We start from the raw sequence: 27,656 nt of genomic DNA on the forward strand, positions 1-27,656 counted from the left end.
GGGAAAAGACGTCCACTCACCTCCGTTTCCAGCGGCGGGTCCCGCATCGCGGCAAACCGATGCCCGATTCACGGCCTCTTCCTGGTGTCTGACGCAGGCCGAGACGTGACGTCTCAGATCCGCTCAGCCAGTCAGTGAAAGAGGTGGAATCCGTTTTAAGTCCGCTCAGATCCCGCCCCCATCCCTGACTGGCTGAGCGGACCTGAGACGTATCGTCTCGGGCCCGTGTCAGACACCAGGAAGCGGCCGGGGACCGGAGCGCCGCGATGCGGGACCCGCCGCTGGAACCAGGGAGGTGAGTGGACGTCTTTTCCCTTAGCCACCCCCTCCCCGGTCCCAGCAAAAAAGTGCCCCTTCCCCGCTGGAGTACCCCTTTAAGGAGATTGGCAGGATGGAGGAGATTGTGGCAGAAGAACTTGGTCAGTATGATAAGTGGACTGCTGTGTGGTTTCCATGGCGTCAATTCATGGACCTGAATTTGCTACATTGGCCGTGTAATTTCTTTTCCCATTTTCTGGTCAGCCTAGTTGGATTGCTTTACTTCTGTTATTCTGGAAGGGATCTGTCATGTGCTAGAAGGCTGTGGATTGATGCCACCACTCCCGAGAACCCGAGAGTGAAGGATGGTATACTGTAAGAGAAATAGTAAATATCATGTCATTACATGACCTTAGTTGATCTTGTAGAATTGTTTTGTATGATTGCTTTTTTTTTTCTTTTTTGTGCTTTCTTACTTTCGCTTTACTTTTTCTTTTTTGACGTATCTATTTGCTTTAGCAGCACTGATTCTTAGCTTGGCCTTAGGTATCAAGGTTTGACACTTATGGGAATTTTATTTTGTGATAACTTACCAGTGCTATTCTTAAAGTGTCACTGTCGTTTAACTTTCTAAATGTAAAATCTGAAATCTGACCATTTTATATAAAAAAAATAATATATAAATTTCTTTTAAAAAGCTGGTCATCAACGTAGTCCGCCGAATCTCCAGTCCTAGAGATACCAGTATCAAAAAAAGAAAAAAAAAAGTCCCATGCTCCCTCTTCTGCCTCCGGGACTTCTACTCTGTGTAGTGAGCAGAGCCATTAGCTCTGCCCCCATACACAGCAGCCAGACCTGGCTAGAGGAGGCCAGAGCCCCAGAGAAGAGCAAAAACCTGGACAGGTGAGATTATCCCTAGGACTACAACTCCCATCATGCCCTGCTATAAGAGTTCATGATGGGCGTTGTAGTTTTGCAGCTTGTGGCTCTCCATGTTGCAGCACTACAACCCCCATCATGTCCTGCTGGCAGTTCATGATGGGAGTTGTAGCTTTAGAGCTGGAGAATCAATGGTTGGGAAACAATGATTAGATAATGACACAGTACAATCCATTAATTATAGGGGACAGTGGTGCAATACATGAGGGCAGAATATAAGAGGTGAAGGCAGTTGCACACTACATGAGGGGGCCAGTGAAAGTCCATTAGGACATGGTGGCATATTAGGGGGCACCACCTAAGAGTACTTGGATATAACGTCCTTTTGGCTTCTGCTGGGAAGGGGGGGCTGGGCAAGCAAAAATTTTGCGCCAGGGCCCATCAGTCTTTAGCTACGCCCCTGTGCATAGGTACAGTATATCATAGTGTGTCATACAGTATATGAGAGGCTTTGATACAGTTAATAAATAGAATCAAACAAGAACAGCTTAGATACAGCCACCTGACTGTATCACATATGACAGGCAAAGTCAAACAAAATTTAGATACACTGGCTCACTAACATGTATCTGAGTTAGGCTGGGTTCACACTTAATTTAAAAAATGTATCTGTTAAACAGACTTCAAAAATAGTTACTTTTAATGTACAGAAAAATGTTGTCAACCACAGTTTTGTGTACGCTTTAAAAACTGATTTGTTTCAATATTTTTGACATGGAAGTAAAAAGAAAAACTGATCCAAACACATGGCAAACAACTGCATCTGTTTTTGCGTCCATTTTTTCCATAAAACAGATACGTTAAACGGATTGCAAAAACCTAGTGCCCAACCCAGCCTTTGGAGTTTGGATACACTGGCCCAGTAACTTATGATACTTTTGGTTTACATACCCCTTTTGAGCAGACAGTATTACAGATATCAGGTTTAGATACACTGGAGAAACATTACAGGCCAAAGTACTGACCCTGCTGCTAAGAGGCTGCGATGCATACAAGCTTGGAATCTCGGGTGTCGTGGTCTATGTCCATTGCCAGCCTATGTGTACAAATGCCATCCTCAAAATGGCCACTTCTATGAGCTGTTTCCATGGTAGTTTCCTTACCATATAGTAACAGAATTAATAGCCTTAATGCTTCCAGGGGTGATTTGTTTTATGTTTTATTTACTTTCTTCATACTGTAAAATAACTTGAGTATACTTTTTGGTGATAGGTGTAATTTGGTGAATGAGCAGTATAATATAAATGTCAGTAAATACACAGGATTATAGGATTAAAGGATTATAATTATTTTTTTTTTACTTTAATGTTTTATACTAGGAAAAATATGGAGATATTTCTGATCGGAAATTACTCCGAGAGAGACTGCAGTGCAAAAGTTTTGATTGGTACTTGAGAAATATTTTTCCAGATTTACATGTGCCAGAAGATCGTCCTGGCTGGCATGGGGCGGCAAGTATACTTCTTGATTCTATGTTGCTTTAGTCTGTGCCATTTAGAGGATTTATTGCATGAGTCTTTAAACTTTTGTTGGTAATTGTTGCAGGAAATAAAATGGCATAAAACCAAGTAATACAAGTACAGTGGTCTCAAGATACAATGGCTGTATTATTAGATTATCAATATAACAGTACTAACAAGTGCAGTGTCCTTCATACGCGGTTAAAAGAGCATTTAACTAAATGCACTAGGGAGACTACAGAAAGTCTTTCCTAGAAAGACTATGGAAAAAAAAAAGTCCTGCCCCAATGAAATTTGAAACACTACCTTACCCCCCCCCCCCCCCCCCTAAAATAATTTAAAAAAAAAACTGGAAAAAAAAATGATTATAATTCGTATCTTCACATGCGAAAATATCAAAACTATTAAAAATACTGTATTTTTGATCCTGCAGTATGAACACCATGAACAAAAAAAGCTAGTACCAGAATTGCAGATTTTTGTTCATGTCAAATCCCAGAAAAATAGAAAAAAAAGTGGCCAAAGAGTCTTATCTACTCCAAAAGGGTACAGTTAACAACTACAGATTACAGTGCAAAGAATTAGCCCTCACACAGCTTTGTAAATACATTGTTAAAGGGGTTACAATATAGCAATGCAAAAATTTCTTGAAACAAAATGAAAACTATACATAATGCACCCACTCACTGGCCTGCAAAGCGCTTCTTTGAGTGGTGGGCGTACCATAGACTAGTGGTGAGGATGTTTGCATGAATGGAAACACTCGCTAAGTGAGGTGTCAGTCATTTGGGCATGTTATTGCCCAGTTCTTTTACCCAGGGGATATAAATAGCCAATCTCTCCATTCCACCCCACTGTGCCACTGCTGCCGCCAATTATAGTATTAATTTGTCTCGCCAGTGACAGCCCACTCAGCCAATTCCCATCAGGGCCCTGCTGTGCCCGTACAGTAGTATATAGGCACATAAAGGGTACTGCCATACTCAAAAATTTTTAAGTGCATATACTCCTTTTTTTCCTTGTAAAAGGAATAGTTTTGAGCTAAATGTACATATTTTTTTTTTTTTTTTTTTTTTTTTTTACTTTTTTCGGTCTAGTGCCAGAGATGTTCCACAAAGATCTGTGGGGTCTAAATGTTCCCTGTATGTCTAGATGACTTTTTTGAGGCATTTAGTTTAAAAAAATGTGTTTTTTTTCTTGGCGGTTTCCGCTGTATTTATATTATAGGGGCACTGCACATGTACATGGTCCCTAAAAGCCATTCCAGGACTGTATCTTCAGAGCCGTGCTTTGTTCCCAAACAGCAGTTTGTGTTTTAAAATTATGGACGATTCTAAATTTGAATCTCCTAATTTAATATCAACGTAGCCTGCTGGATCGGTGCTCTGATTAGAACCTGATTAGCCTGTGCATACAAGTGCTAAATAAGTGGAAGCTACACCGTGGATGAAGGTAAGAGACTTACCTTCATCCTCAGTAGCCACAGAAATTTTGAGGTGCAAACAAACTTTATGGGAAAAGTTCTATAGGCTTAAAAGAGGGATGTTTATTCCAAAAGTGGGGGCTTTTCTGGGGTTCCCCCTGTACCAATTCCAAAGGGTAAAACTATAAATATGAACATGAGCAGCAGGATTGAAGGACCTCCCATAGAGATACTGTGGGACACTGAGGCAGGTGGGGTTCCTTGATGGAGAGCTCCACCATGGAATTCCGCAGATTGGATTGTGTTCTGAACGTGGATGAAACCACACCCCCATTTCTCTCCCAATAGCCATATCACACTGCTTTTGAAGAAGGTGGTTTCTACCATATTGGCAGTTCTGTTGCAGTTCATGGTTACCATATTTAAAGCATAATTAATTGTGTGGGCTCTGCAATTTTGTCTAAATTGGTTATCTAGTCTGCCATTTATTTTAAGGCATATTAACATGTCCTGTAAATTACAGGCCCTATGGTCAGGGAAGCCCTGTCCTGAACTGTTTCCCTACTCGGAATGATGAATCAATATGATGTTAGGATCAGGAAAACTGTATGAATCTCAAGGCACTGTAATTAAGCATCTGTGCAGCTCTGTCAGTACAGTGCCATGGAGATTCAAAAAGTTTCCCTGCTCCCAGCATGATATTGATACTTCATTATGCCGGGTGGGGAAACATTCCATGACAGGACTTCCCTATTGGGCCGTAATTTATGGTATGTGTATATTAGCCCTTAGGCTCCGTTCACACGGAGTAAAGCTGGCGGAATTCCCTCCAGCTTCCATGTCATACTGGGAGTCTATGGGAGTCTCGCTCGCCTCCTCTTTCTGCGCTGAAGAACTGACATGTCCATCCTTCAGCACGGAAACAGGAGGCGCACGAGCCTCCCATAGACTCCCATGTGTTTTGTCTTTTATGCTTTTAATATTTACATAGAGTAATTATATAAAATGTGATGAGTCTATTAAATTTATTTAGTAATTTGTTTTTTTGGCTCCTCCAGGTCCGCAGTTTAGGAATATCATCTGAGTGTTTAGATTATAATGCACCAGATCATAATCCTACAGGAGCTCATCTCTCAATGTTCGGATGTCATGGACAAGGTGGCAATCAGGTATACTTGCTTTATGTTTTACCCCATGAAGACATATTATTTACATGTATAGCACAGCTGTCTGGAACAGTGGTGTAGTAAGACTATAAAGCAAGCCCATGCGCTGAGCGGTGAGTTTTGGCTACCATCAGCAGCCAGTACTCTGTCAGTAAGTGATGTCAGCAATTGGGGGCTTCTGGTCTGCAAGTGTTTATTGGACTGGCATACTCCTACAGTATTACAGATATTAAGGCCGTCAGTGTATACAAGTGCATCTAAGAACATTTAGAATATCATCAAAAAATAAATTTTATTTTGATAATTAAATAAAAAAATTAAATCTCAAACATATAGATTTACTACACACAGTGATCTATTTCAAGAGGTTATTTCTTTTCATTTTGACAATTATGGCTCACGGCTATTATTATTATTATTATTATTATTATTATTATTATTATTAATGTAGCTTATTAATATTCAATATTATTCATGATTATGGCTCACAGCTAATGGAGAAAACCTAAAAGTCAGTATATCAGAAAATGTGAATATTGTGCAAAATCACATCTCAGCTTTCAGCACTGGTAAAATGAAAGCTCAGGAGTGATTGGTTGCTATGGGCAGATTACACCAGTTTCTGTTTAACACAAACATATATGGGCCATGGTGTCACACTCCATCAACAGAAAACAACTGCAAAGATTTCCTAAGCCTTTACATGGTCCCTCAGTCTGGTTCAGTAGGCTACACAAATATGTGGAAGACTGATGACCTGACTTGACAGTTGTGCAGAAGACAGTCACTGAAACCCTCCACAAGGAGGTGAAGCCACAAAAGGGCATTGCTAATATGCTGTATCAAAGCATATTAATTGAAAGTTGAGGAGAAGGAAAAGGGTAGCATTTTTCACTGGACCAAGCAGCAAGAAATCTTTTATAAATTAAGGTATGAAAACTGCAGAATTTAGTGACAATGTCACTTTAAGTGTTGTCATCAAGCAGGGAAAAGTCCCCAAAACCTGCCAGAGACCTATCGTTACTCACTTTACTGGGGATTGCTTCATTTGATCCGATATTACAGGAGTGGCTGGCTTTTAACAGCTCTTCCAGCTCTCCTTCATTGTGTGTGGGAGGAGATCAGAGCCGGGAGCGGTGAACAGGCCTGCGGCACAGAGAAATAAAAACATATAATATAGAGAAATTACTCCCTTCCTACTCTGCTCATCGACCCTGTCCACAGTTGCTACATTTTATAGTCTCCTCCTTTATAGTCACCGCTGTTACTGTACGGGAAATTTGAAAAGTTTGCTGCTAAACTTCTAAGCCCTATAACATCCGAAAAGTAATTAGACTTTTACCAAATTATACTGAAATAGAGTAGACATATTGTGAATGTGAATTATCTCATTTCTTATACTTGGATAAGTTAAAGCATAACAAAGTTATTAGCACATAAAACAAGACTGGTCAGATTTGAAAAAAAAAAGGTCTTTTTCCTTAATGACAAAAGTGTCTGTGAAGTTATTTCAATTTAAAGTAATTTTTCCTGTATGAATATTATTAATTTTCAATATTACAACGGAGTGCAGTTGTCTTATACATGACTATATGAATACATATGATCTGTTTCAGTTTTTTGAATACACAACAAAACGTGAGATTCGTTTTAACTCCGTCACTGAACTGTGTGCAGAAGTCCCAGAACATCAGACATATGTTGGGATGAGACATTGTCCTAAAGATGGTAGTCCTATTCCTCAAAACATTATTTGGGAGTTTCGACTTGTAAGTATACAATTTGATTTTGCTGATATGCTGTTTGCTTATAAAAAAATAATGTAAACTAAGGAGAATTGGCATTTGTTGCTTCTTTGATCTAACATTTGTCTTTAATCTAACACACTGTCTTTTTAGTAAAACAATGGCCATTATTTGATACTGAAAATAACAGCCATTATTTTCTGTCTTCAATGATTTCCATTAACCCCTAGACGACCTAGGACGTACTTGTACGCCTTGGGTGACCAGTATGACCCTGGGCATACCAGTATGTCCTGTGCGGAGCGTGCTTCATAAGAGGTGGGGGCCAGCTGCAATCAGTAACCGAGCCCTCACTGTTAATGGCAGGCTGCAGCAATCGTGCTGCAGCCTGTCATTAACCCCTTAAACGCTGTGATCGCGGCGTTTAAATGTAAGTGACAGGGGCGGTTACTTACCGGGTTCTGATCGCTGTCAGACCGCCGGAGGTCTTTTACCTTCCTCTGTGCGGTACGATCGGCTCATTGAGTCTGCCAAGTAAATATGTTTTTTACAATACCCCAAAGCCCCTCCCCCAATAAAAGTTAAAATCACCCCCCCTTTCCAATAATATAAATAAAATATATAAAAATAAATAAACATATCATAAATGGTAGCGTGTGTTATTGTCCAATCTATTAAAATATAACAATCACCTTCCCGAACGGCGTAAAGGAAAAGAGGGAAAGTGCCAGAATTACCCTTTTTTTTTTTTTTTTTTTTGGGTCACAATTAATAGAAAGTAACCAAAACGTCCGATCTACACAAATATGGTGTTAATAAAAAACTAGAGATCATGGCACAAAAAAAGACACCCCATACAGCCCATAGGTGAAAAACTAAAACCTTTATAAGATTCACAATAGGGCCACTTTATTAAAGGACAAGTGCCATGAAAAACTTTTTCCCAGTAATTGAAGCACATTAGAAAGTTATATAACTCTGTAATATGCTTTAATCACCTATCTGCCCCCCTTCCCTGTCTTTTCCCCCCTCCACCCCCCACCAGGAAGTGTCCTGACTCACACAGACCTGATTACTCCATCTTGTGAGGATGAGTCATCAGCAGGAGGGCTGCTCTAGGTCCTGTCACACCAGCCTCCCCCTCCCCTCCTTGTCAGGTGACTCTGCTTGCTCAGCTTATCTTCTCTAGTGACATGACTAATTCACTCACTGAGTCCACGGCAGCAGGAGAGAGGGTATGAGGGGAGGGGGAGCTGCCTAAGTGCCGGAGTCAGTCTGAGGGAAGATAAGCAAGTGAGATGTGACAAGTGATGGCTTGCAGTTGTTCAGCCAATCAGAGGTGAGCAAGCCTGTCACCTGACAAGGCAGGGGAGGGGGAGGCTAGTGTAACAGGAGAAGGAGCTGAGAGAAGAGCTTGGTGATGGTGACGACAGTAATCAGGTCTGTGTGAGTCAGGACACTTCCTGGTGGGGGGTGGAGGGGGGAAAAGACAGGGAAGGGAGGCAGAGAGGTGATTGAAGCACATTACAGAGTTATATAACTCTGTAATGTGCTTCAATTACTGGGAAAAAGTTTCTCATGGCACTTGTCCTTTAATAATAATTGCAAAAACAAAAAAAGGACTTCATTAAAAAAAAAAAAAATTTAAACATTAGAAAATCTGTGTAAACCCGCATATGGTTGAGTTCAGACTGACCTATAGAATAATGGTATGTTGCTTTTTCCACATAGTGTATAACGTATACGAATACCATATATATATATATATATATATATATATATATATATATATATATTATAATATAATATATATATCAGTATATAAGGTCCATTTCTTAGGGCCCTATTCCACGGGCCGAGCAACGATGTTAACAAGCGCCGATCTGCTAGATCGGCGCTCGTTTACTGGGCCTATTCCACGGCCCCGATCGTTAAGCGAGGGCTGCAGGGACATAGTTACCGATGTCCTTGCAGCAATACATTACCTGTCCGGGCTTCTCCTCCGCTCCCTCTTCCTCCCTGGGTCCCGCTCGCAGCATCAGCTCCGGGGCGGCCTGACTGAGCTGTCAGACTGCTCAGCCAATCACTGGCCGCGGCGTTCCCAGCTAGTGATTGGCTGAGCGGTCTCACAGCTCAGTCAGGCCGCTTCGGAGCTGATGCTGCGAGCGGGACCCAGGGAGGAAGACTGGGCAGAGGAGAAGCCCTGCAGGTAATGTATGCTGCTCTGCTTGAATCGTCGGTCGCCCCCGTGCACTGCTATTCCCCCGTAGCAATGCGCTGGTGGTGAACAATGATTTTAGGTTTAAACCTAAATGAACGATCAGCCGATGACACGATCATCGGCTGATCGTTCTCTCTATTCTACCGAGCCCGATTCGGACGATTATCGGTCCCGTGGAATAGGCCCCTTACAAAACCCTAAATGTGCAATTGCGGCTGGTATATACTTAGTTTTGTTTAAAAAAAAAAAAAAAAAAAAAAAAAAAAGTGATCTTGATTTTAATGAAGCCGTGTCACAGAGGAGAGGGCCGGCCCCAAGTGCTTGATGCCAGGCTGGTGCTCTGAAATAGACTGGCGATGTGCGTGGGAACCAGGGATTAAAAAAAAAAAAAAACAACCGCAGTACCAGCATCCTTGTAATGGCACCAGTCTGTTCATGTTAAAAACACAAAGTGATGTACCTAGTGGTACATTTGCTTTAAGGCTTGTCGCCTCTGGATATTGTACTTTTTTTGCCCGCCTTTGTACCTTTTTCAGCTCTAGTGCATCACTTCTATGAATTGGGTTTCAAAACTAAACCGCATACTCCAGATGATGCCGCACCAAAGCTTTATAAAGTGGTAATATATGATGCATGTGGGTTATTAGTACCCAGGTGAATAACTTTACAGTTATCCACATTGAGGCTATGTTCACACTACGTATATTTGAGGCTGTATAGCAACCAAAACCAGGAGTGGATTGAAAACACAGAAAGGCTCTGTTCACATAATGTTGTAATTGAGTGGATGGCCGTCATTTAATGGCAAATATTTTCTGTTATTTTAAAACAACGGCTGTTGTATTGAAATAATGGAAGTTATTTACCGTTATATGGCGGCCATTTCAACATTGTGTGGACAGAGCCTTTCTGTGTTTTCAATCCACTCCTGGTTTTGGTTGCTATGAGGACCTGACATGACGACCAAATACAGCCTCATATATACATAGTGTGAACCCAGCCTGAACCTTGCAACATCTGCACGTCTTCCATAGACTATACTGTACTACAAAGCTTGATGTCCTCTGCAAAGGTAGAAACATTGCTGTTAGTTCCATCCCCAATATAATTAACCCATAGCTGCACCAGGACGTTACTGAACGTCCTCGTGCCGCTATGGGAGTTCACGATCCCGGGTGCCGCATGTAGCCCGGGATCGCGGCTATTAGCGGGCACGGTCCGAACGCTGTGCCCGCTAATTAAGTACTTAGAAGCAGCTGTCAAAGTTGACAGCTGCTTCTAAATACTTGCTCCTCTCCATCTCTCCATCCCTGGTGGTCTAGTGGGGGATCGCCCCCCCCCCCCCTCCTATCCAGGCTTTTACCCTCTTCATGAAAACATATAAGGTTGGTTTGACAACTTCTATCCTTAGTAAAAGGGGGAGCTAATATGGGAAGCTGGTGGTGGCAAAGCAACCTGTAAGTTGACTGCTGCAAATGTGACTTTGCCCCTTTCCCTGTTGGTGACATCACTTGTCCCTCTTGTGACTGTGTGCAAAAGAAAGGGGATTCAGTTTTATATACCACTGTGTGGTGCCATTTTGTTGATGTCTGCACAATAAGAAACTTCAGTTGCTGCAGATTATGGCCACGTTCACACAACATAAAACAATGGTCGTTGTTGCAAATTGTTTATTGACCACGGCCATCTGGATTCTTTTCTATTGAACCACAACTGCATTGTATACACTTTGACATGTCTATAGAATAGACTCCTGGCCAAACTTCCGTTGTGTGCTATGCTTAATTGGAGCCCTGTCGCACCCGAGTATATTACAGTATTTAAAACACATTGATATCAATGTGCCTATTCACACTATATTGTGTGGATATGTTAATAGGCAGTGACCTGTGCCCCAAATAAATAGGGTATGTCATAGTGTGGACCTGCAATTGCAGCATGGGTCTATAATTTAGTGGTCCATGAATTGTGGACCAGTACAGAGGCACAAAGTGCTGTCCACAATTGCGGGTCTACGATTGCGGGCAGCACTTGTTGGCATGTGAATGTAACCCAACACCCATAACTGGTGTTGAGCAAGTTTGTAAAAATGTTTGGGTTCTGCAATGTTATCCGAACCTGAACATTCTGAATTTAATTGGCTGCAGAAGTTGGATACTGGCCTAGGACTGCCAGGGAAACAAGGATACAACCACAGGCCATAAGCTGTATTCATGTTTTCAAGAAATACTGGATGATCGCTTCTCAGCCTTTTGGCTAAGATCAAGTGTAGTATCTGTTCTTATCAGTTTAAAGCGACTCTGTACCCACAATCTGTCCCCCCCTCCCCCCAAACTGCTTGTACCTTCGGATAGCTGCTTTTAATTCAACATCTGTGCTGGGGTCCGTTCGGCAGGTGATGTACTTATTGTCCTAAAAAACAACTTTTAAACTTGCAGCCAGTGCCAAACTGGCGTGGCCTAGAATGACTATGCATTAGGCTGGCACAACCTCTCTGTCCCTCCTCCCCACCCTCTTCATCATTAGGAACGCCCCAGGCAGATTGTCTCCTATTCATCAGCTGTGAGAGGATGGCACATGGGCTGGATCGTTAAGGCACCTGTGCAGTGTTCACTGCAGAGGAATAGGAAAAATCCTGCTAGTGGCATTCCTGCCAGTAGCAGTTAGGGCACAGACACTGTAGGCCACGACCGTTTGGAAAGGGGTTCAAGTTTAAAAGTTGTTTTTTAGAACAATAACTGCATCACCTGCCGAACGGACCCCAGGACAGATCTTGTATTAAAAGCAGCTATCCGAAGGTACAAGTGGTTTGGGGGGGGGGGGCAGATTGTGGGTACAGCGTCGCTTTAATATCTGTTACATCCCCTGTCTGGGGACCAGGACCATATATTAAATGGATTTTTAGAAAAAGGAGATGGAAAAAGAGCTTGCTCTGTCATCTCCAGGCATTGACCTGGTATTGCAGTGCTTCCAGGTTCAGTGCACCAAAAAAAAAATTCTGGATGTAGAGCAAGATCTATTGTAAGGTGTAGTGTTTAAATGAGGTTAACCAATCTCTCTTAATACCCAGAAGTGATAAAGAAGTAAATGTAGGTAGAGGTATTTAAAGTCAAACAAATATAAACGTGTACATATAGAGAAAATCTACCTTAGTTAAACACACAAATAATATATGCTTAAAATGGTACAATCCCTCTCATTTGTTATAAAAATGGTGTACACCACAGGTGTAAGAGATAAGGTAGAAAAACTAAAAATTAATAAGAATGTGAAAATATAAAATGTAAAATATTTTGTCTTATTGCTATGAATATAGTCCATGACTAGTTATAGTTTAGCCATAATAATCATTGCTAGAATCTAGACGCCAACTTAATGCCTTGGGATAAAGTAATGGGAACTATGGCTTGTTGTTGCCTGTTTCCAAGTATGTGATTTTTCAGCCAGTGAGTATTAATGCAGTGCTCAAAATTTGAAATTTCCAGTGTTTTGACACCACTCACTGCTCAGTGGGGATGTGACTGCTGAGACCCCCACTGATGAGGAGAATGAGCCAGAAGTGCGTAGCAGCAAATTTTATTACCCAGCACACAGCGTTGTTTATTCAGGCAGCTCCATTATAATTTTGGTGCTACATTGCATCCTTAAAGGTCATCAAAAAGGGTGTTAGCAGTGAGACCCTCACTAATAAAAACTTTTAAAATTTCCCTGTGACATGTGAAGTCTTGTTTTTGACAAGTACACTCTGAGGGTAGACGCAGACTAGGCGCTTTTCAGAAAAATGACAAATTTGGTACATGATGCTCCTTTTTGGTCACTAATGCTGCAGCCAGATGTTAGCTATGAGTCAATGGGGGGAAATGAAATGCAGTACTTACAGGGCAGTTTGCACTGCATTCAGTGCTTTTCCACAGAAACATTGAAGTTTTCCCCCTTAGATTTGAGACATTTATTTCTCAAATTCCTTAATAGAAAGCCTGGTATCACATTCTTTGTACTAAAAAAACAAAAACAAGGAAAAGCTGCTTGCAGTGTATTGGACGTTTTTCAGCCCCCCAAAAATGCTGTCCATGTGTCTGAGGGAAGTCTGACTGTGCTCTTAGTGAAGAAAACAATTCCACAGAATACCTCTGTGAATACCTGCAGGTGAAGGTGCAGCTCCTGGCTGTGTACTATACTTATGCACATACAAGTATGTCAAGTATTGAGAAGGGGTAAAAATAAGTCTGAAGTCAGAATGAAATCCTGACCCTGGCCATGCAGTATGTAACACAGATCTAAAGAATACTTTTTTATATTTTATCAGCAGTGTATAGGCAGTGTCCTGATATGTGGAAGAAGAGGTTAACACACTGACAGCTTTTATCTTTATTATTCCTGTCCCTTTTCTCCTCCATCCACTAACTGAGCTGTGCTTCCCATGCGCAGCATGTACTATACCTCTCTGCTTCTGTCAGTCCTCAGCCCAAACTTTATATCGAATCATAGACCGAACAGGAGGAGAGGGAGAGAACTGCTTATACTGTCTCCTGTGTAACTGCTTACGTTAGTGATCCGTGCTAGTCTTCCTCTTTATGGAGCTGCACATGTCAACTCACAGCTACATTGTAGCAGATGGGATGGGAGCCATCTATTTCCTCCTATATACTGAGGGATGCCATAAAACAACTGTGTATGTGTCGTGCAGTGACCATTACACTGATGCTATTGCAAATGGCAGCCTCCAGTGCAGCACATTATTGTTAATTTTACAAAGTTGATTGAAGTCGAAGTGTTTTTTTTTTTTCAAGACTTCAGTTAAATAAAACAAAAATAATAATAAAAAATATTGTAACACATTTCCTTTAAGGGTACTATAATTACCTGGGGAAGTCCTAGAGCCCTCTATTATAAGTGGAGGCTGCTGTAAAATGATACGTACAGCATTGCATCGAGATGTGACAGCAGGAGATAAGAGACAATAGCAGCTCCCTGTGGAATGACTTCTTCAAAGGTCACAAAGCATGCTTTGGGATATTTCAGATTCATCTCAAGGAGACAGTCCATGAGTCCTGCAGTAAAAGATGTCCTTAATGCTGTTAAAAACTGCAATATGGCAGCCCCCATAACAATGTACAAAAAGTTGAATAGAAAAAATTACAGTAAGAAAGTAGTAACAGATTAGAATAAAAGAACGTTTTGTATCTGACTCTGAGTAAAAGAAAATTTAGTTGACATACTACCTTAAGTTCAGTACATTACATAATGTGTTACTAGCACAGGCCCTGCCTTCCTCAACTCAACTCCACAATCTGCCCCCCCCCCCCCCCACAAACCACTTGTACCTTCAGATAGCTGCTTTTAATTCAAGATCCGTCCTGGGGTCCGTTCGGCAGGTGTTGAAGTTATTGTCTTAAAAACAACTTTTAAACTTGCAGCCCTGTGTCAAACTGCCATGGCCTAGCGTATCAGTGCCCCAATCTTGCACCACCACTCCGTCCCTCCACCCCACCCCCTTTATCATTAGGAACGCCACTGGCAGAATTTTTCCTATTCCTCTGCAGTGAACACTGCACAGGTGCCTTAATGATCCAGCCCATGTGTAGTGTTCACACAGCTGATGAATAGGAGAATACCTGCCTGGGGCATTCCCAATGATGAAGGGGGTGGGGAGGAGGCATGGAGAGGTTGTGCCAGCCTAATGCACAGACACTCTAGGCCATGCCAGTTTGACACAGGGCTGCAAGTTTAAAAGTATTTTTTTAGGACAATAACTGCATCACCTGCCGAACGGACCCCAGGACAGATCTTGGATTAAAAGCAGCTATCTGACGGTACAAGTGGTTTGATCCACCTCTGTTTTTATGATCCTGCACCATGGAACGCAGTCTTCTCTGTGTTTTCTACCTAGCGGATTGACATTGGCATGTCAGGTGGGAAACTTCAGAGAACAAACACCCTGCAATTATTGCTGAAAAAACACAAACGATGTAATGTTTGTGTGACATTCTCTGGGCTTACTTATCTATGTTTAAGGCACTCTCAACCAACTTGGGTATGAATCCATCCTTGGAGATCATGTACACCCATACATGCCGATTGTCTTCCCTGGGGCATATTGGATTTTCCAGTAAGACAATTCAGAATGTCACACAGCTCGAAATGTCCAACATTGGCTATAGGAACTTGACCAAGATTTCCCCGGTTGAGCATTTGTGGGACCACCTCAAACATAGTTTTCACTCTATGGAACCTCCCACACACTCCCTCCAGCAACTGTGGGGTGCACTGCAGTAAGCATGGCTCCAGATACTTGTGACAACCTACCATGACGTTATTGAGTCACTCCAACCTGTCTAACAGCTGTCTGTACACTGCGAGTCTTCTGGTTATTAGCAGGTGGTAATAAAAGTGTCACTCAACTAAAAAGAATAGAAACAGATTTAAGGGAGAAATCACTGACTATGGGGTTGGTTTAACTAAACTGTTTCCCCCCCCCCCCCTCCTCCTCTCCTCCCTTCCCTTAACACCTACGTATGTGGGGTATCTACAACAATATATATTTCTTTAGCTATTGGGGAATTTATGTGATTTTTTTTTTTTTTTTTCTTTATGAACTTTTGGGCATAAGCCTGCATTATTGATGGTAATAAGGGGAAATCTGACAGGTATATATTGTATATCTGTGCCACTGTTCTCTTACGGCTATCTGGTTTTATGGCTGTAACATTCTACAGTGGGGTTTTTCCCAGAAATGTAATTGGTATGATTTTTAATTGCATATTAGAGTTTATTTATAACATGTGACCAGTCATCTATTTTATGCAACAAAAAAGTTGACCACGCTGATGCACACACATACAGTTTTTCATCCGGATGTTATCAAATTTTTTTTTTTGCATAAAATGGACTGCAAAAACGCAGTGTGAATCGAGCCTTACTTGTAAATGCAGTTAATTTTCTAAATTCTAAAGATTTAGGCTGTTTGAAAAATGAACTGAAGCAAAATAGCAAAAATTGTGCAGCCACATGGGAAAGTACAACACACAGACTTCTAACAATAAAAGTGCGAATGTTTCGAGCTATGAAAGTGAAAAAGTGTTATATAAAGCTCATATGTCATACAGCATATTGGTACCTCATGAATCAAACAATACATAACTTCTCTTACATTTCTGTACAGGATGGAACAATATATCATCCTCATTCAGACAAATGTCTTAGCTCATATCGTACGTCACAAGGTCGAGCAGATGTGCAGATGTCGCCTTGTAACGCCCAGGATAAGAATCAGCTTTGGAAGTTTGAAAGATAGAAGAAAATGGCTGAAATCTACAAATAAGCACAAGGGGGCTGAATAGAACATTCTTCAGTTTACATAACAGGCTCCTAACCAGAAGATGTAATTACACAAAGGCAGGTTAACTTGACTGACCTAATGTTTGCCTGACTGCATTTCAGCAGAAAGCCTTGCCAGCAAGTAACAATACCCTCCATATTCTCAAGTGCCTTTGTACTCAATGGTACATAACGTGTTTGTCATGGCTGTGGAAATGTTTATTTATTTGTATGTGATTTGTGAGTAATGTTCAATTTTAGAAATTATTTTGGTGTATCAAAAGGTGGAGCTAGATCTTAGCAGTCTGTTCTCTCTAGTGCCACGTTAACGTCATATGAAACTGCATAAGATTCTGACAAGGACAAACCCTTAAAGAGACTTTATGGCTTATGCTGTCCTATTTCAGGGTAACAAACTAGTGTACCCTGGGTGGACGCCAGATAGAATATAGTACCACAGGATGTGCCAGTCCTTTTAAAGTTATCTCCTATAGAAAAGGCAAATAGGTGCCAGACATTACATTAAAAAAGAATGTCAAGCACTGCTGTTGTCATAAAATCATCATTTGTGCACAATGCACAAACAGCAAAAAGGCACTGACAGAAGTGAAACAGATTAGTGCATTTCAGACAATTCAGTCTTTATAATCTGACCTCTCAATAATTTAAATATAATATAATTATAATTTTGTATATTCTCGCCAAAAGCTAGAATATGAATAAAGACTGAATGGTCTGAAACACATTTCTCTCATAAGTGCATTTTTGCTGATGTTGTACATTAATGTGCACAAAAAAAAAGATTATATTACAATTTTTATGATGTTATGAGCAGTGCCAAACAGACTGAATAGTGTTCTTTTTTTCCCTCTCTCTCTATCCTGCATACAGTATTGTGCTGTCTAAGCCCTGCCCTCATTTCCTGTGTTTGTTTCTTACTAGACAATGACTGAGCCTAACAACAGCAAGTGACACACCTAGTGGACTTAAAAGCTTTTTTTATGGGGTAAAAAGACATTTTGGAAGTGATTTACAGATATGTTAGGAAAAACACAGGCTACCAAATGGAGGAAAGTTGTTTAAAATGACAGTGATCATTGTCATGTCGCAATGGTTCAAAAACACACAGCCAAGTAGTCCTAAATTGAGGTATACCTCGTATAGATCCATATGCTACATTTTCTCCATTTTGCCATACATTCTCACATCCCTTTTCCCCCTCCCTCTCCATGGTTTTTACTTTTTTTTTTTTTTAATGAGTTTGAATTGTGATGATTTGGGCTATAAGAGGTTTATCGGTACATCTATGAATATATTTTTTTTTTTAAATGGGTTTTTATGTCCATAGTCTCTGACTTACCATCCTGTATACATACTGTTTACGTAAAAGTACCAACTTTCTATGCAACCAGGTACGTGTGAATGCAGGTATACTGCACAGGTTTCTGGAAAACCTGATGCTAGAGGATTTATTTTGTAATGATTCTTTTGGTATGAATGACATTAGCGCTCAATATACTCTGACTTTTACATGTTTTTTACTGATCCTTGTCTTCCATACAAATAAAGGATAAATCAGAATAAAAGTGGATTGCTCTAATTTGAGGAATAAATTCAAGCTAATCCACAGTTTAGAGGTTTAAGTAAACCCTATGGGGGAGATTTATCAAGCAGTCTTACAGTATAAGGCTGGGTTCACACTACGTATATTTCAGTCAGTATTGTGGTCCTCATATTGCAACCAAAACCAGGAGTGGATTAAAAACACAAAGGATCTGTTCACAGTGTTGAAATTGAGTGGATGGCCGCCATTTAATGGCAAATATTTGCTGTTATTTTAAAACAACGGCTGTTATATTGAAATAATGGCAGTTATTTACTGTTATATGGCGGCCATCCACTCAATTTCAACATTGTGTGAACAGAGCCTTTCTGTGTTTCTAATCCACTCCTGGTTTTGGTTGCAATATGAGGACCACAATACTGTCTGAAATATACGTAGTGTGAACCCAGCCTTAATGTTCTTTGTTGCCCATAGCAACCAATCACTGCCGAGCTTTCATTTTACCAGAAATCATAAATATTAAATAGCTGAGCTGTGATTAGTTGCTATAGGCAACAAGGAACATTTTACTATTACAAATGTTAAGCTGCATTCAGTTTACAGACAGTACTGCATATTAAAAGCTAGCTATTATGAGCTCAAAGAATTGTTAAATATAGAATTGACTGGGTTTTAAACTACTGATTTATAAATGGTATAATAGTATCAATGTTATCACTTACATGCAAAGATTAATTTAAATTTCCTATAAAATATTAAAAATATTTGCTGTAAAATAAACTGTTTTTCCAACAAGTTGTGGTGTCTTCTCATTCTTCAATATAATATTTTGTATTCATTGCTTTCTGCTTATAATTGGAACTCCAAATCACATACCAACAAAAGGCATAATCTGGTCAATTTCCAGTAAGTGGCCAATTACCAAGCAAACTTGTAGCGGAAACTAATGTGTATTTAAAGAGAACTTGTGGTCACTTTCATGCTGCCTGAAGCACGTGTAATAGGAGTGCGCCCTGGCTTGATGCTGCAAAGGGTCCTTTTTACACAGCCAGATTTAGGGCCGCAAGCAGTGCCTTTGTGTTTGCAGTGCCTTTAGAAAGCATGATCAATTGTGTCGCAAGGCCGCATCACTGTATTGTTTGTGCAGCCATTTAAATATATTGCCTTCGGCTGCACTTCCTCTGTTTACACACGGAGAGGTCCAGCCAAAAGTGATACATTTTTAAGTTGAACTTGTAGGTAACAATGCGATGAAATGGTTTACTGCAGAATTTGTATATTGATTGAGTTGCCGAGTCTGAAATGGTTTTTGTATAGCTTAGATACCAGCTTGTGGGGGGAGGGGCTGTATTGTATTGAGAAGGTTTAAAACCAGGTAGACAGGCAGAAAAATGATCCTTATTTGGGAAAGACTTGAAGTTGTGTAGTAGGTGGAGATAGTATAGATTTACCTCTAAGTAGCAAGCAGAGAAGCAGGTAAAAGGGAAAGGCTCCCTCTTCCAGGAAGTCTCCAAATGTTTTACCCGTTAGTTGGGTTTTTAGGATTAGCCAAGTATTTGAAATTCGTGTAGCTAATCCTACTAGGTCACCCAGAGATAATATGGGAGAGCGAAAGGATGAGGTGTCAGGTCTGGGTGAGAGTGGTGAAGGGTTTAATTAGGGAAATGACAGGCTTGGATCCAGTATTCTTCCTTTTTAATGTAGCTTCTATGAAGCTAGGGCACAGTGTGATGCTCCACTCACAGCAGCCAGATGTCTACTAGCCAAGCATTGGAAGAGAGCCGTTCCCCCAACTCAAGATGACCTTCCTGCCTGCTAGATGTGAGGAACATGGAGCAATTATTTGCTATGATTAATAACAAGATGGAGCAGTTAAAAAAAAGGGACTTGTGGCATGTTTATTGGGTGCAGAGGAGCGCCAGAATTCACAGTACTTCCAATGTAAGGTCGACTTGTCTATGCAAGTCACAGATGAAAGACTTGTACTTGAAGCTAGGGGGACTGCCTGGAGGAGCCTTATCTAATGTGCATGAAACTTTGCTGGGGAGGATTCTGACAACCTTGGCTACAGTTGCAATACCTTTTTAAATAGTGAATACTCTTACTAATGGCTATTAATAATCCATGAATGCTGGCCAAGTACACAGGCCAGCAGAGTAGCAAGTTTGGTAGTACACGTCCAGGTTTGCATAACTGGGCAGAGGTAGCCGCTAAACTTATGAGGAAACTGAGCAGGAAACAGTGGGACATATGAACAAATAGCAATTTCTCCAACCACTTCAGGTAAGTTCCAACCCAGACTGGAAGGACTTGAGTGACAATCTTCTTCAGGGTGGACAGGTCTGGTTCCCTTGCCTGTGGACGATATTTAACAACTTTTGTTTTAGCAGGCCACAGCCTAGCTTTTAGGAACCTGAAGGAAACGGGAACTGATTAGCAGCATAGATTTTGTTAATTCAGGTGCTGGCCGAAGGGTCAGGCCCTGAAAAGGGTGCTCTCAGGATCCTCTGCTCTGGTGTACTCTCCTTACACTGCAACCAGCAACTAGTCTCCAACTAATTTGCAACTAAGCTGAGCACATGGCTCTCTCTACCTCCACTTTAAGACTACAAGAGAGTTTCCTACTGATGGAGAGTAGCCTGAGGTAGATCAGCACAGGACTGGTCAGAACAGGAGGGAAACTTTTTGCAGGGCTGTGATAGGCCTACAGATAGGAAGATGGCTGGAAAACTTTCTCTCAAGCATGTACAGGATGTCATAAAGGCGATTAACTCCTTCAGCCTGTGCTTGTTATGGAAGAAAACAGTGACATCTATTGACCAAAATGCAGTATAGCATGTTGAACCACAGATTAAACCCTGTAACACACAACAGTGCCAACCTACATGTATACACAGCAGTGCCATGCGGATTCTGGGACACTGCACACCCTACAGGTTTTTAATGGCAATTAAAGGGGTTAACAGGCGTTAGAAAACTTTTTAATATATAGCTGTAGTTACAGTTGTGCTCAAAAGTTTACATAAACCAGCAGAATTTTTGCTTGCTTGTCCTTTTTTCAGAGAATTTGAATGATAACACCACATTTTGTTCTGCTTTAGCCAATGACTGGTCGATCACAATAACCAAATACATCCAAATGACCCGGATCAAAAGCTCATATACCCTGGTGTTCTTGTCCTGATAACCTGCACAGAATTTGACACAAATTGACAAAAATGTTGGCAACAACTGCCAGGCATGCAAAGAAATATCCACAAATAACAACTGAAATACAAGACTCACTGAAAAATAGCAGTGTGTCTGTTTTAAGATACACAATAAGGGGGTACTTGAAGAAAAATGGGCAGCATGGTTAATTCTCTAGATGAAAGCCATTACTGTGCAAATGCTACAAAGTATCTCGCCTATAATACGCCAAACAGCACAGAGACAAGCCTCAAAACTCATGGAGCAAAGTAATTTGGAGTGATGAGACCAAAATCAAAGTTTTTGGCCAAAACCATAAAGGTTACATTTGTAGAGGTGTCAACAAGGTCTTTGATGAAAGGAACACCATTACTACTGGAAAGCATGGAGGTGGACCACTGATGTTTTGGGGATGTGTGAGCTACAAAGGCACAAGCTACAAAGTTGAAGGAAAGATTAATGCAGCACGTTATCAGTCTGGAAGGTGCGCGTGGGACGCGCGTGGGACGTACTTGGGCGTTCCAGCATGACAACAATCCAAAGCACAAGGCTAAGTAGACCTGTCATTGGCTACAGCAGGAGGTTCTGGAGTGGTCATATGAGTCTACTGTCCACAATATCATTGAGCCACTTTAGGGACATCTCAAGGGCACAGTTAATGCAAGGCAGCCCAGGAATTTATAGGAACTTCAGTTTTTTTGCCCAGAAAAATGGGCAGCTTTACCATCTGAGAAAATAAAGAGCCTCATCCACAACTACCACAAAAGACTTCAAGCTGTCATTGATGTAAACTTTCGATCAGGGTCTTTTGGATGTTTTGGGTGTTCATTATAATTTAAAATGAGAAAACATAGTAGTTTGACAATAATTGGCTTCACACAACCATTAACCATGAGTGGGGGAAAAAAAAAAAAAAGGTTTTGTGTTCTCCTTTCCTCTGCAAGGACAAGAAAGGAAAAATTCTGCTGGAGTATGTAAACTTTGGAGCACACTTGTGTATATAAAATAATAGAAAGCCTATGCTTACCTCTCCACACTCTCCCAGTGTCCTGTGGTGTCTACAGGTACCCCGCAGACAGCCGCCACCACTTCTGAGACAGACTTGTCTGCAGTGACAGCCCGCACAGCCATTCGCTGGCTGTGGCTCTGTCCTGTCTCATTCAGTGATCGCTGGCTGCAGTCAGCGGGGACCCAGTGACACCGGGGGAGCACAGGAAGGTAAGCATAGGCTCTTTATTATTTTTTTATGTAACCACAGCTATATTGCTAAATTTTTCTAATACCGGATATTGTATACAAGGTATAGATTGTATGTAAGATTGACACAGGCAAAGCACTGGGCATTGGGCATATACTAAACTATTATTATGCACATTAGTATGTACAGCATAGATAGATCAAATACCAAAAGTAAAATAGCCCATAGATCTTGTCCTTAGTGCAGCGACCACCATACCACTCACCCGACGTGTGTTTTGTGTGCTTGCTTTATCGAGGGTGATATGGAGGGTATGCTGTACATACTAATTTGCATAATAATAGTTTAGTATATGCCCAGTGCTTTGTCTGTGTAAATCTAACCACAATCTATACCTTGTATACACTTGTATTACCGGATATTCGTTGTGTAATTTGATTTACTACCACCAATCTTCTGGGGATCTGGTTACGTGTCAGCTCCTATATTGTGTATTTTAAGTGTTTTTGTAAATAATTTTTTCTACATATATTCTAATAAAAGAACAACAAAATATATAATTCTTTATATTTGGTCCTGCATTTTATTGGTTGGTTGTCCCCCTTTTTTTTGGTTTGGTATTAGGTCTACATTGATGCACTATGTGAAATGAAACATTTTATAAGTACAATAATATTTAGAAATACATTGAGTGAGATTAAGCAAACATGGTGTAAAATGAAACTGGCTCAGATTCCACTTTCCATTCCTCACAGACTCTTTGGAAAATGAAAGGTGGAATCTGATTGGTTGCTAGGGGCAACAGAGCCAAGGTTTACTTTACACCATAGATATAGTCCATACACGGACTGTACGGTGTCAGTACAGTAGCACGAATATTTAAACAGTTTTGGAGGTCTGACCCGCAGTATACCGTTATACAGTCCACACACAGACCAAATATTGCAGACATGTTAATGGCCCCTCACTATTACCCTATGTGCCTGCTGAGTTTTAATTCTCTGCTACCCTTGGTTATGACCCACTAAGATGAGCCAGGCATGCTCAGTTTAACTAAAATCTTCAGGAAGTCCTGGCATTAGGTCTCCACTATGCAAGCAAGCTGGATTGTTGGATAGTGTGTGCTCTACTGCATGGCAACAGCACAGGCACAGTTCAGAAAGGAAACCAGTAATTGATCAGATGCATGAAGTAGCAGGGCAGTATCAGATGGTATACATTGGATTTTACGAACTTTGCTTTGTGAAAACTACTTTAATGGTGCGTTCACACCTACAGGATCTGCAGCTGATTTTCTGCAGCAGATTTCATTTAAATAACTGAACACAGCATCAAATCTGCTGCAGATCTGCTGCAGATCCTGTAGGTGTGAACGCACCCTAATGCAATATTTTTGTTAAGCCAAGTGACTTAAAACACAGGCAGCCTACACATCAATCACATTCTGAAGGTAGTATTTTAGATTAAAGACCACCAAAGGCTATGTTCACACAATGTAAAAAAAAAGAGAAAAGGCGTCTGTTATTGCCACAATGTAATTGACTTCAATGCAATGACAGATGTCTTTTGCAAACAACGGACGTTACTTCTTAGTTGTTCATACACAGTTTTTCTTTTTTTCACTGTCCTTTCACCGTTTTTACTTTTAAATTAAATGGCTTTTCAATTAAAGTGACTCTGTACCCACAATCTACCTCCCCCCCCCCAAACCACTTGTACCTTCGGATAGCTGCTTTTTATCCAAGATCTGTCCTGGGGTCCGTTTGGCAGGTGATGCAGTTATTGTCCTAAAAAACAACTTTCAAACTGGCAGCCCTGTGCCCAACGGCCGTGGCCTGTATTGTGTGTGCATTAGGCTGGCACAACCTCTCTGTCCCTCCCTTCTGCCCTCCTCATCATTAGGAATGCTCCAGGCAGACTGTCTCCTATTCATCAGCTGTGTTAGCATGGCACATGGGCTGGATCGTTAATACACCTGTGCAATGTTCAGACAGGAGAAAATGTTCTAGGGGCATTCCTAATGATTCCCATATGATATCTATTTTATATAGCTTTTGTTATTGTTTATGGCATTTATGCTATAAAATCTGTGTCTTGCATATTGTAAGAGCAGTAATATTTTTATTTTTTCGCCAATGGATTTTCTTTTTGTGACACAAGCAGACGTTTTTATTGGTACACCTTTTGGGTACATGTGACATTTTGATAGCTTTTATCTATATTTTTTAGGGGATGGGATTAACAAAAATTGTCATTTTGATCTGTGCTGTAATGTATTATAAAGTGAATGAGCTGTCAGAACGCTGTCAGCTCTGTGACACAGCCTCCTCCCGCTGCCTGATCGTAGTCAGGGACAGTGGGGGGAGGCAGGGAAAGCATCACGTTTGGGAAACATCATGTTGCAGGAACTACCTACTTTACATAACATTTCCCAAACGTCCTTTTGCGGCAAGGGGTTAAGCTCAGAATGATCATGTAATTTTAAACGGAGAGTAAAAAATGTGTGAACATAGCATAAGGGTATGTTCACACTGAGCAAAACGGGCAGAAATTCTGAGCGGAATTGGTGCTGCGGACTCTGTGGCTCGAAATCCTGACTGCCTCCCTTTCTCAATGTGATGTCTCGCATGCCGCTGCTCTCTGCTCAAATAATTGACAAAGAACTCTTTGAGCGGACATCTGCTTGGAATTTCCGCCTGTTTTGCTCAGTGTGAACCGGCTCCAACACTGATGATTGTGATATTATCCAATAGCCTCTGGACCTGACCTTATACATTGACATTCCCCTCTTTATTGATTACTTTTTGTTTGCCAAAAATGGGATGTAATCTTAGCAGAAAAAGAAAAATGTTCTCATATTGTAAAACGGAGAGGAGCACAACTTTTACATAAGTACATGTTAATAAGCCTATCTAATGAAGTCTTTCCCTTTCCCCAGTGTGGGGATCTATTTCTGTTGTTCCATAGGTTCAGTCTCACTGGGATTAGCTACACACTATTTCAGATTCTTTCAGTTACTCCTTAGCAACAAACAACAAACAGATTTTTTTTTTTTTTTTTTTTTTAACAGTGACACATTAGCAGCTCGTTGTCTGTTGCCAAGCACAACATGTGGAATTACTGATAGAATTTAAAATGACATGCAGAAAATCAGGATGTAAACAATTTAGCATACAGAAGGAAAAACCGAATGTGTCCTGCAATCTAAAGGAAGTCTTACGCTGATCACTGTTATGCCATAGCATAGCACGGATCAGTGTAATCTGCAATCTTTTGATAGTCTGCCACAGGCCACAGTCAGGCTCTATCAGAAGATCGGACTGCTTGATCACTTGCACTTAAACGCCGATAGCGAAAAATCAACCTGAAATCAATAGGATACATTATTATACATTTTTATTTTCTGTTTTACTCTAATAATACAAATCTGTTAAAACGAAAACCAAGTGTTAGAGTGGCTTTACATAACATTTCTGCCCTTTCCACTGGGCTCTAAGTCAGGTTCACGTTGGAAAGTAGTCAAAACAGTAAGCTGTTGTGCAGCCTGGTGTGCCTATTGACTTTAATGGGGTTATCCCAGTGAGGTGGCAGCAGAAATCACTGTGTCAGACTGGAAAGAATTCACCACTTTCTGCAGGACATACAGCAGCTGATAAGTATGGGATGACTGGAGATTTTTTTAAATAAAAGTAAATAACAAATCTATATAACTTTCTGAAAACAGATGATTTGAAATAAAAAGATTTTTGCTGGTTAGGATTAGAAGTCTGGGCTGAAAGGAATGTAAGTGTGACTCCAGTTGGTCCATTTTCCAAACATATAGGCTTTCTATGTGGGATACAGAAACACGGTCTACTACGTTTTAAAGTTCTGTACAGAAAGCATTAATGTTAGGAAGATTGAGCAAATGGGGTCAAAATTAGACCTGAGAGAAGGGAATTCAGGGAAGCTGAAGTGACAGCCTACTCAGCCAATCAGTGACTGACTTCAGCCATAAGGGCCAGTTCACACTGAGCAAATTCGGCGTCGCAGAATCCTGCCGACCTCAGTGTCCCGCAGTGTCTGTATAGGAGGACAAGCACACCTTCACTTCTTCCCCTCTCCGCTCAAAGAATTGACATGTTAATTCTTTGCATGGAGAGCGGCGGGAGCATAGGTGTGCTCCCTCCAATACAGATGTACACAGAGATACGCTGCACATGGGTCTCTCACACTGGTGTGTAGTCTAGAGGGCTTGTTTGCTCCTCTGCATCACCCTGTGTAATAGGGGCTTTAGACTTGAATACAGCTTCTGGCTGGAGGAATAATGTTTTTAATCTATTTAAGTGAAAAGTCTTTGGATACTGTAGCTTGAATTTAGTTGATTAGACTGGCTTTAGGAAGAGATGAGTGACTGAGGGTTACTCCAGGGTTATTGGAGGGCTCTACCTAGACCCTAAGGTGCTCAGCTGTGGGCTTTGAAAAAGAGTACCTCTGCCCATTGGTATTAACTTCCATCTTTTTGCTATCTATGGGCTCATAGTGACATAAAGCAAGAACGTATGCCCCAAATTTGTAGGTGATGCTAGCTGTCAGGGAGTGAGGGGAACCCCTAAGGAAACCCCCGATGCAGTGGTCTTTTGGCCCTTATCCCCTTACCTAGCCACTGACTTGTGATCCTGTCTTAGTTATAAGGATTAGGGATGGTCCGAACCGAGTTTGTTTAGGGTTCGTACGAACCCGAACTCTCGGTAATGATTCCCGCTGTCTATGCCATAGCCATAGGCTGTATCCCAGTTTTCTAGGTGGTCCTCCCGCTGTATCGACCTGCTCCACGGAGCGGAAAGACAGAGGGAATCTGATGCCGAGCGTTCGGGTTCATACGAGCCCGAACCTCGGAGGGTTTCGGACCATCCCTAATAAGGATGAATAAAGAGTAGCTGCCCAGCATAGGCAGAGTTGTTCCCTTTAGTCCCTGTTTACCTCAGTCTCCTCTATGTGCTTTTAGCCAAACAAGGCCAAGATGGGTTTGCTTGAAAAGAAATCCTTGGCTTGGTGTCTTGTACAGAGGAGCCATAGCAGCAGCTCCCTCACAGAAATCATCACAGCAACTCACTAGATCTCCCTCAGGGAATAAACTACTCCCTGATTGGGCAAAACACAACTGGAAGGCCTTTACTTTGGCCAGTGATTGGTG

General features: G+C 41.2%; 1 protein-coding gene, 1 long non-coding RNA gene and 2 pseudogenes across 5 annotated transcripts in view; 3 read left to right on the forward strand and 1 right to left on the reverse strand.

Annotated features, from left to right (window-relative positions):
• Positions 1–18,279, forward strand: part of GALNT4 (polypeptide N-acetylgalactosaminyltransferase 4) — a 58,627-nt gene extending 40,348 nt beyond the window's left edge. For both annotated transcript variants that reach the window (XM_069958200.1, XM_069958201.1), the window contains exons 8-11: positions 2,517–2,648; positions 5,139–5,249; positions 6,863–7,015; positions 16,375–18,279. In XM_069958200.1, the coding sequence (XP_069814301.1) occupies positions 2,517–2,648; positions 5,139–5,249; positions 6,863–7,015; positions 16,375–16,506 (528 nt within the window). In that variant the 3' untranslated portion in view covers positions 16,507–18,279. The remainder of the gene's footprint in view (positions 1–2,516; positions 2,649–5,138; positions 5,250–6,862; positions 7,016–16,374) is intronic.
• On the reverse strand, positions 358–27,656 carry LOC138783473 (uncharacterized). 3 transcript variants are annotated; one of them, XR_011361694.1, is made up of 5 exons: positions 27,443–27,656; positions 15,519–15,613; positions 14,076–14,263; positions 6,275–6,392; positions 358–631 (listed from the first exon to the last, which is right to left on the reverse strand). It is a non-coding gene; the product is annotated as an uncharacterized lncRNA (long non-coding RNA). The 3 variants fall into 3 exon arrangements; XR_011361695.1 differs by lacking the exon at positions 27,443–27,656 and adding an exon at positions 16,363–16,529; XR_011361696.1 differs by lacking the exon at positions 15,519–15,613.
• Positions 11,449–11,586, forward strand: LOC138785005 (U2 spliceosomal RNA; annotated as a pseudogene).
• Positions 12,069–12,202, forward strand: LOC138785002 (U2 spliceosomal RNA; annotated as a pseudogene).

The sequence above is a fragment of the Dendropsophus ebraccatus genome, chromosome 2, assembly GCF_027789765.1.
Source record: "Dendropsophus ebraccatus isolate aDenEbr1 chromosome 2, aDenEbr1.pat, whole genome shotgun sequence".
In the NCBI taxonomy this organism is placed as follows: domain Eukaryota; kingdom Metazoa; phylum Chordata; class Amphibia; order Anura; family Hylidae; genus Dendropsophus; species Dendropsophus ebraccatus.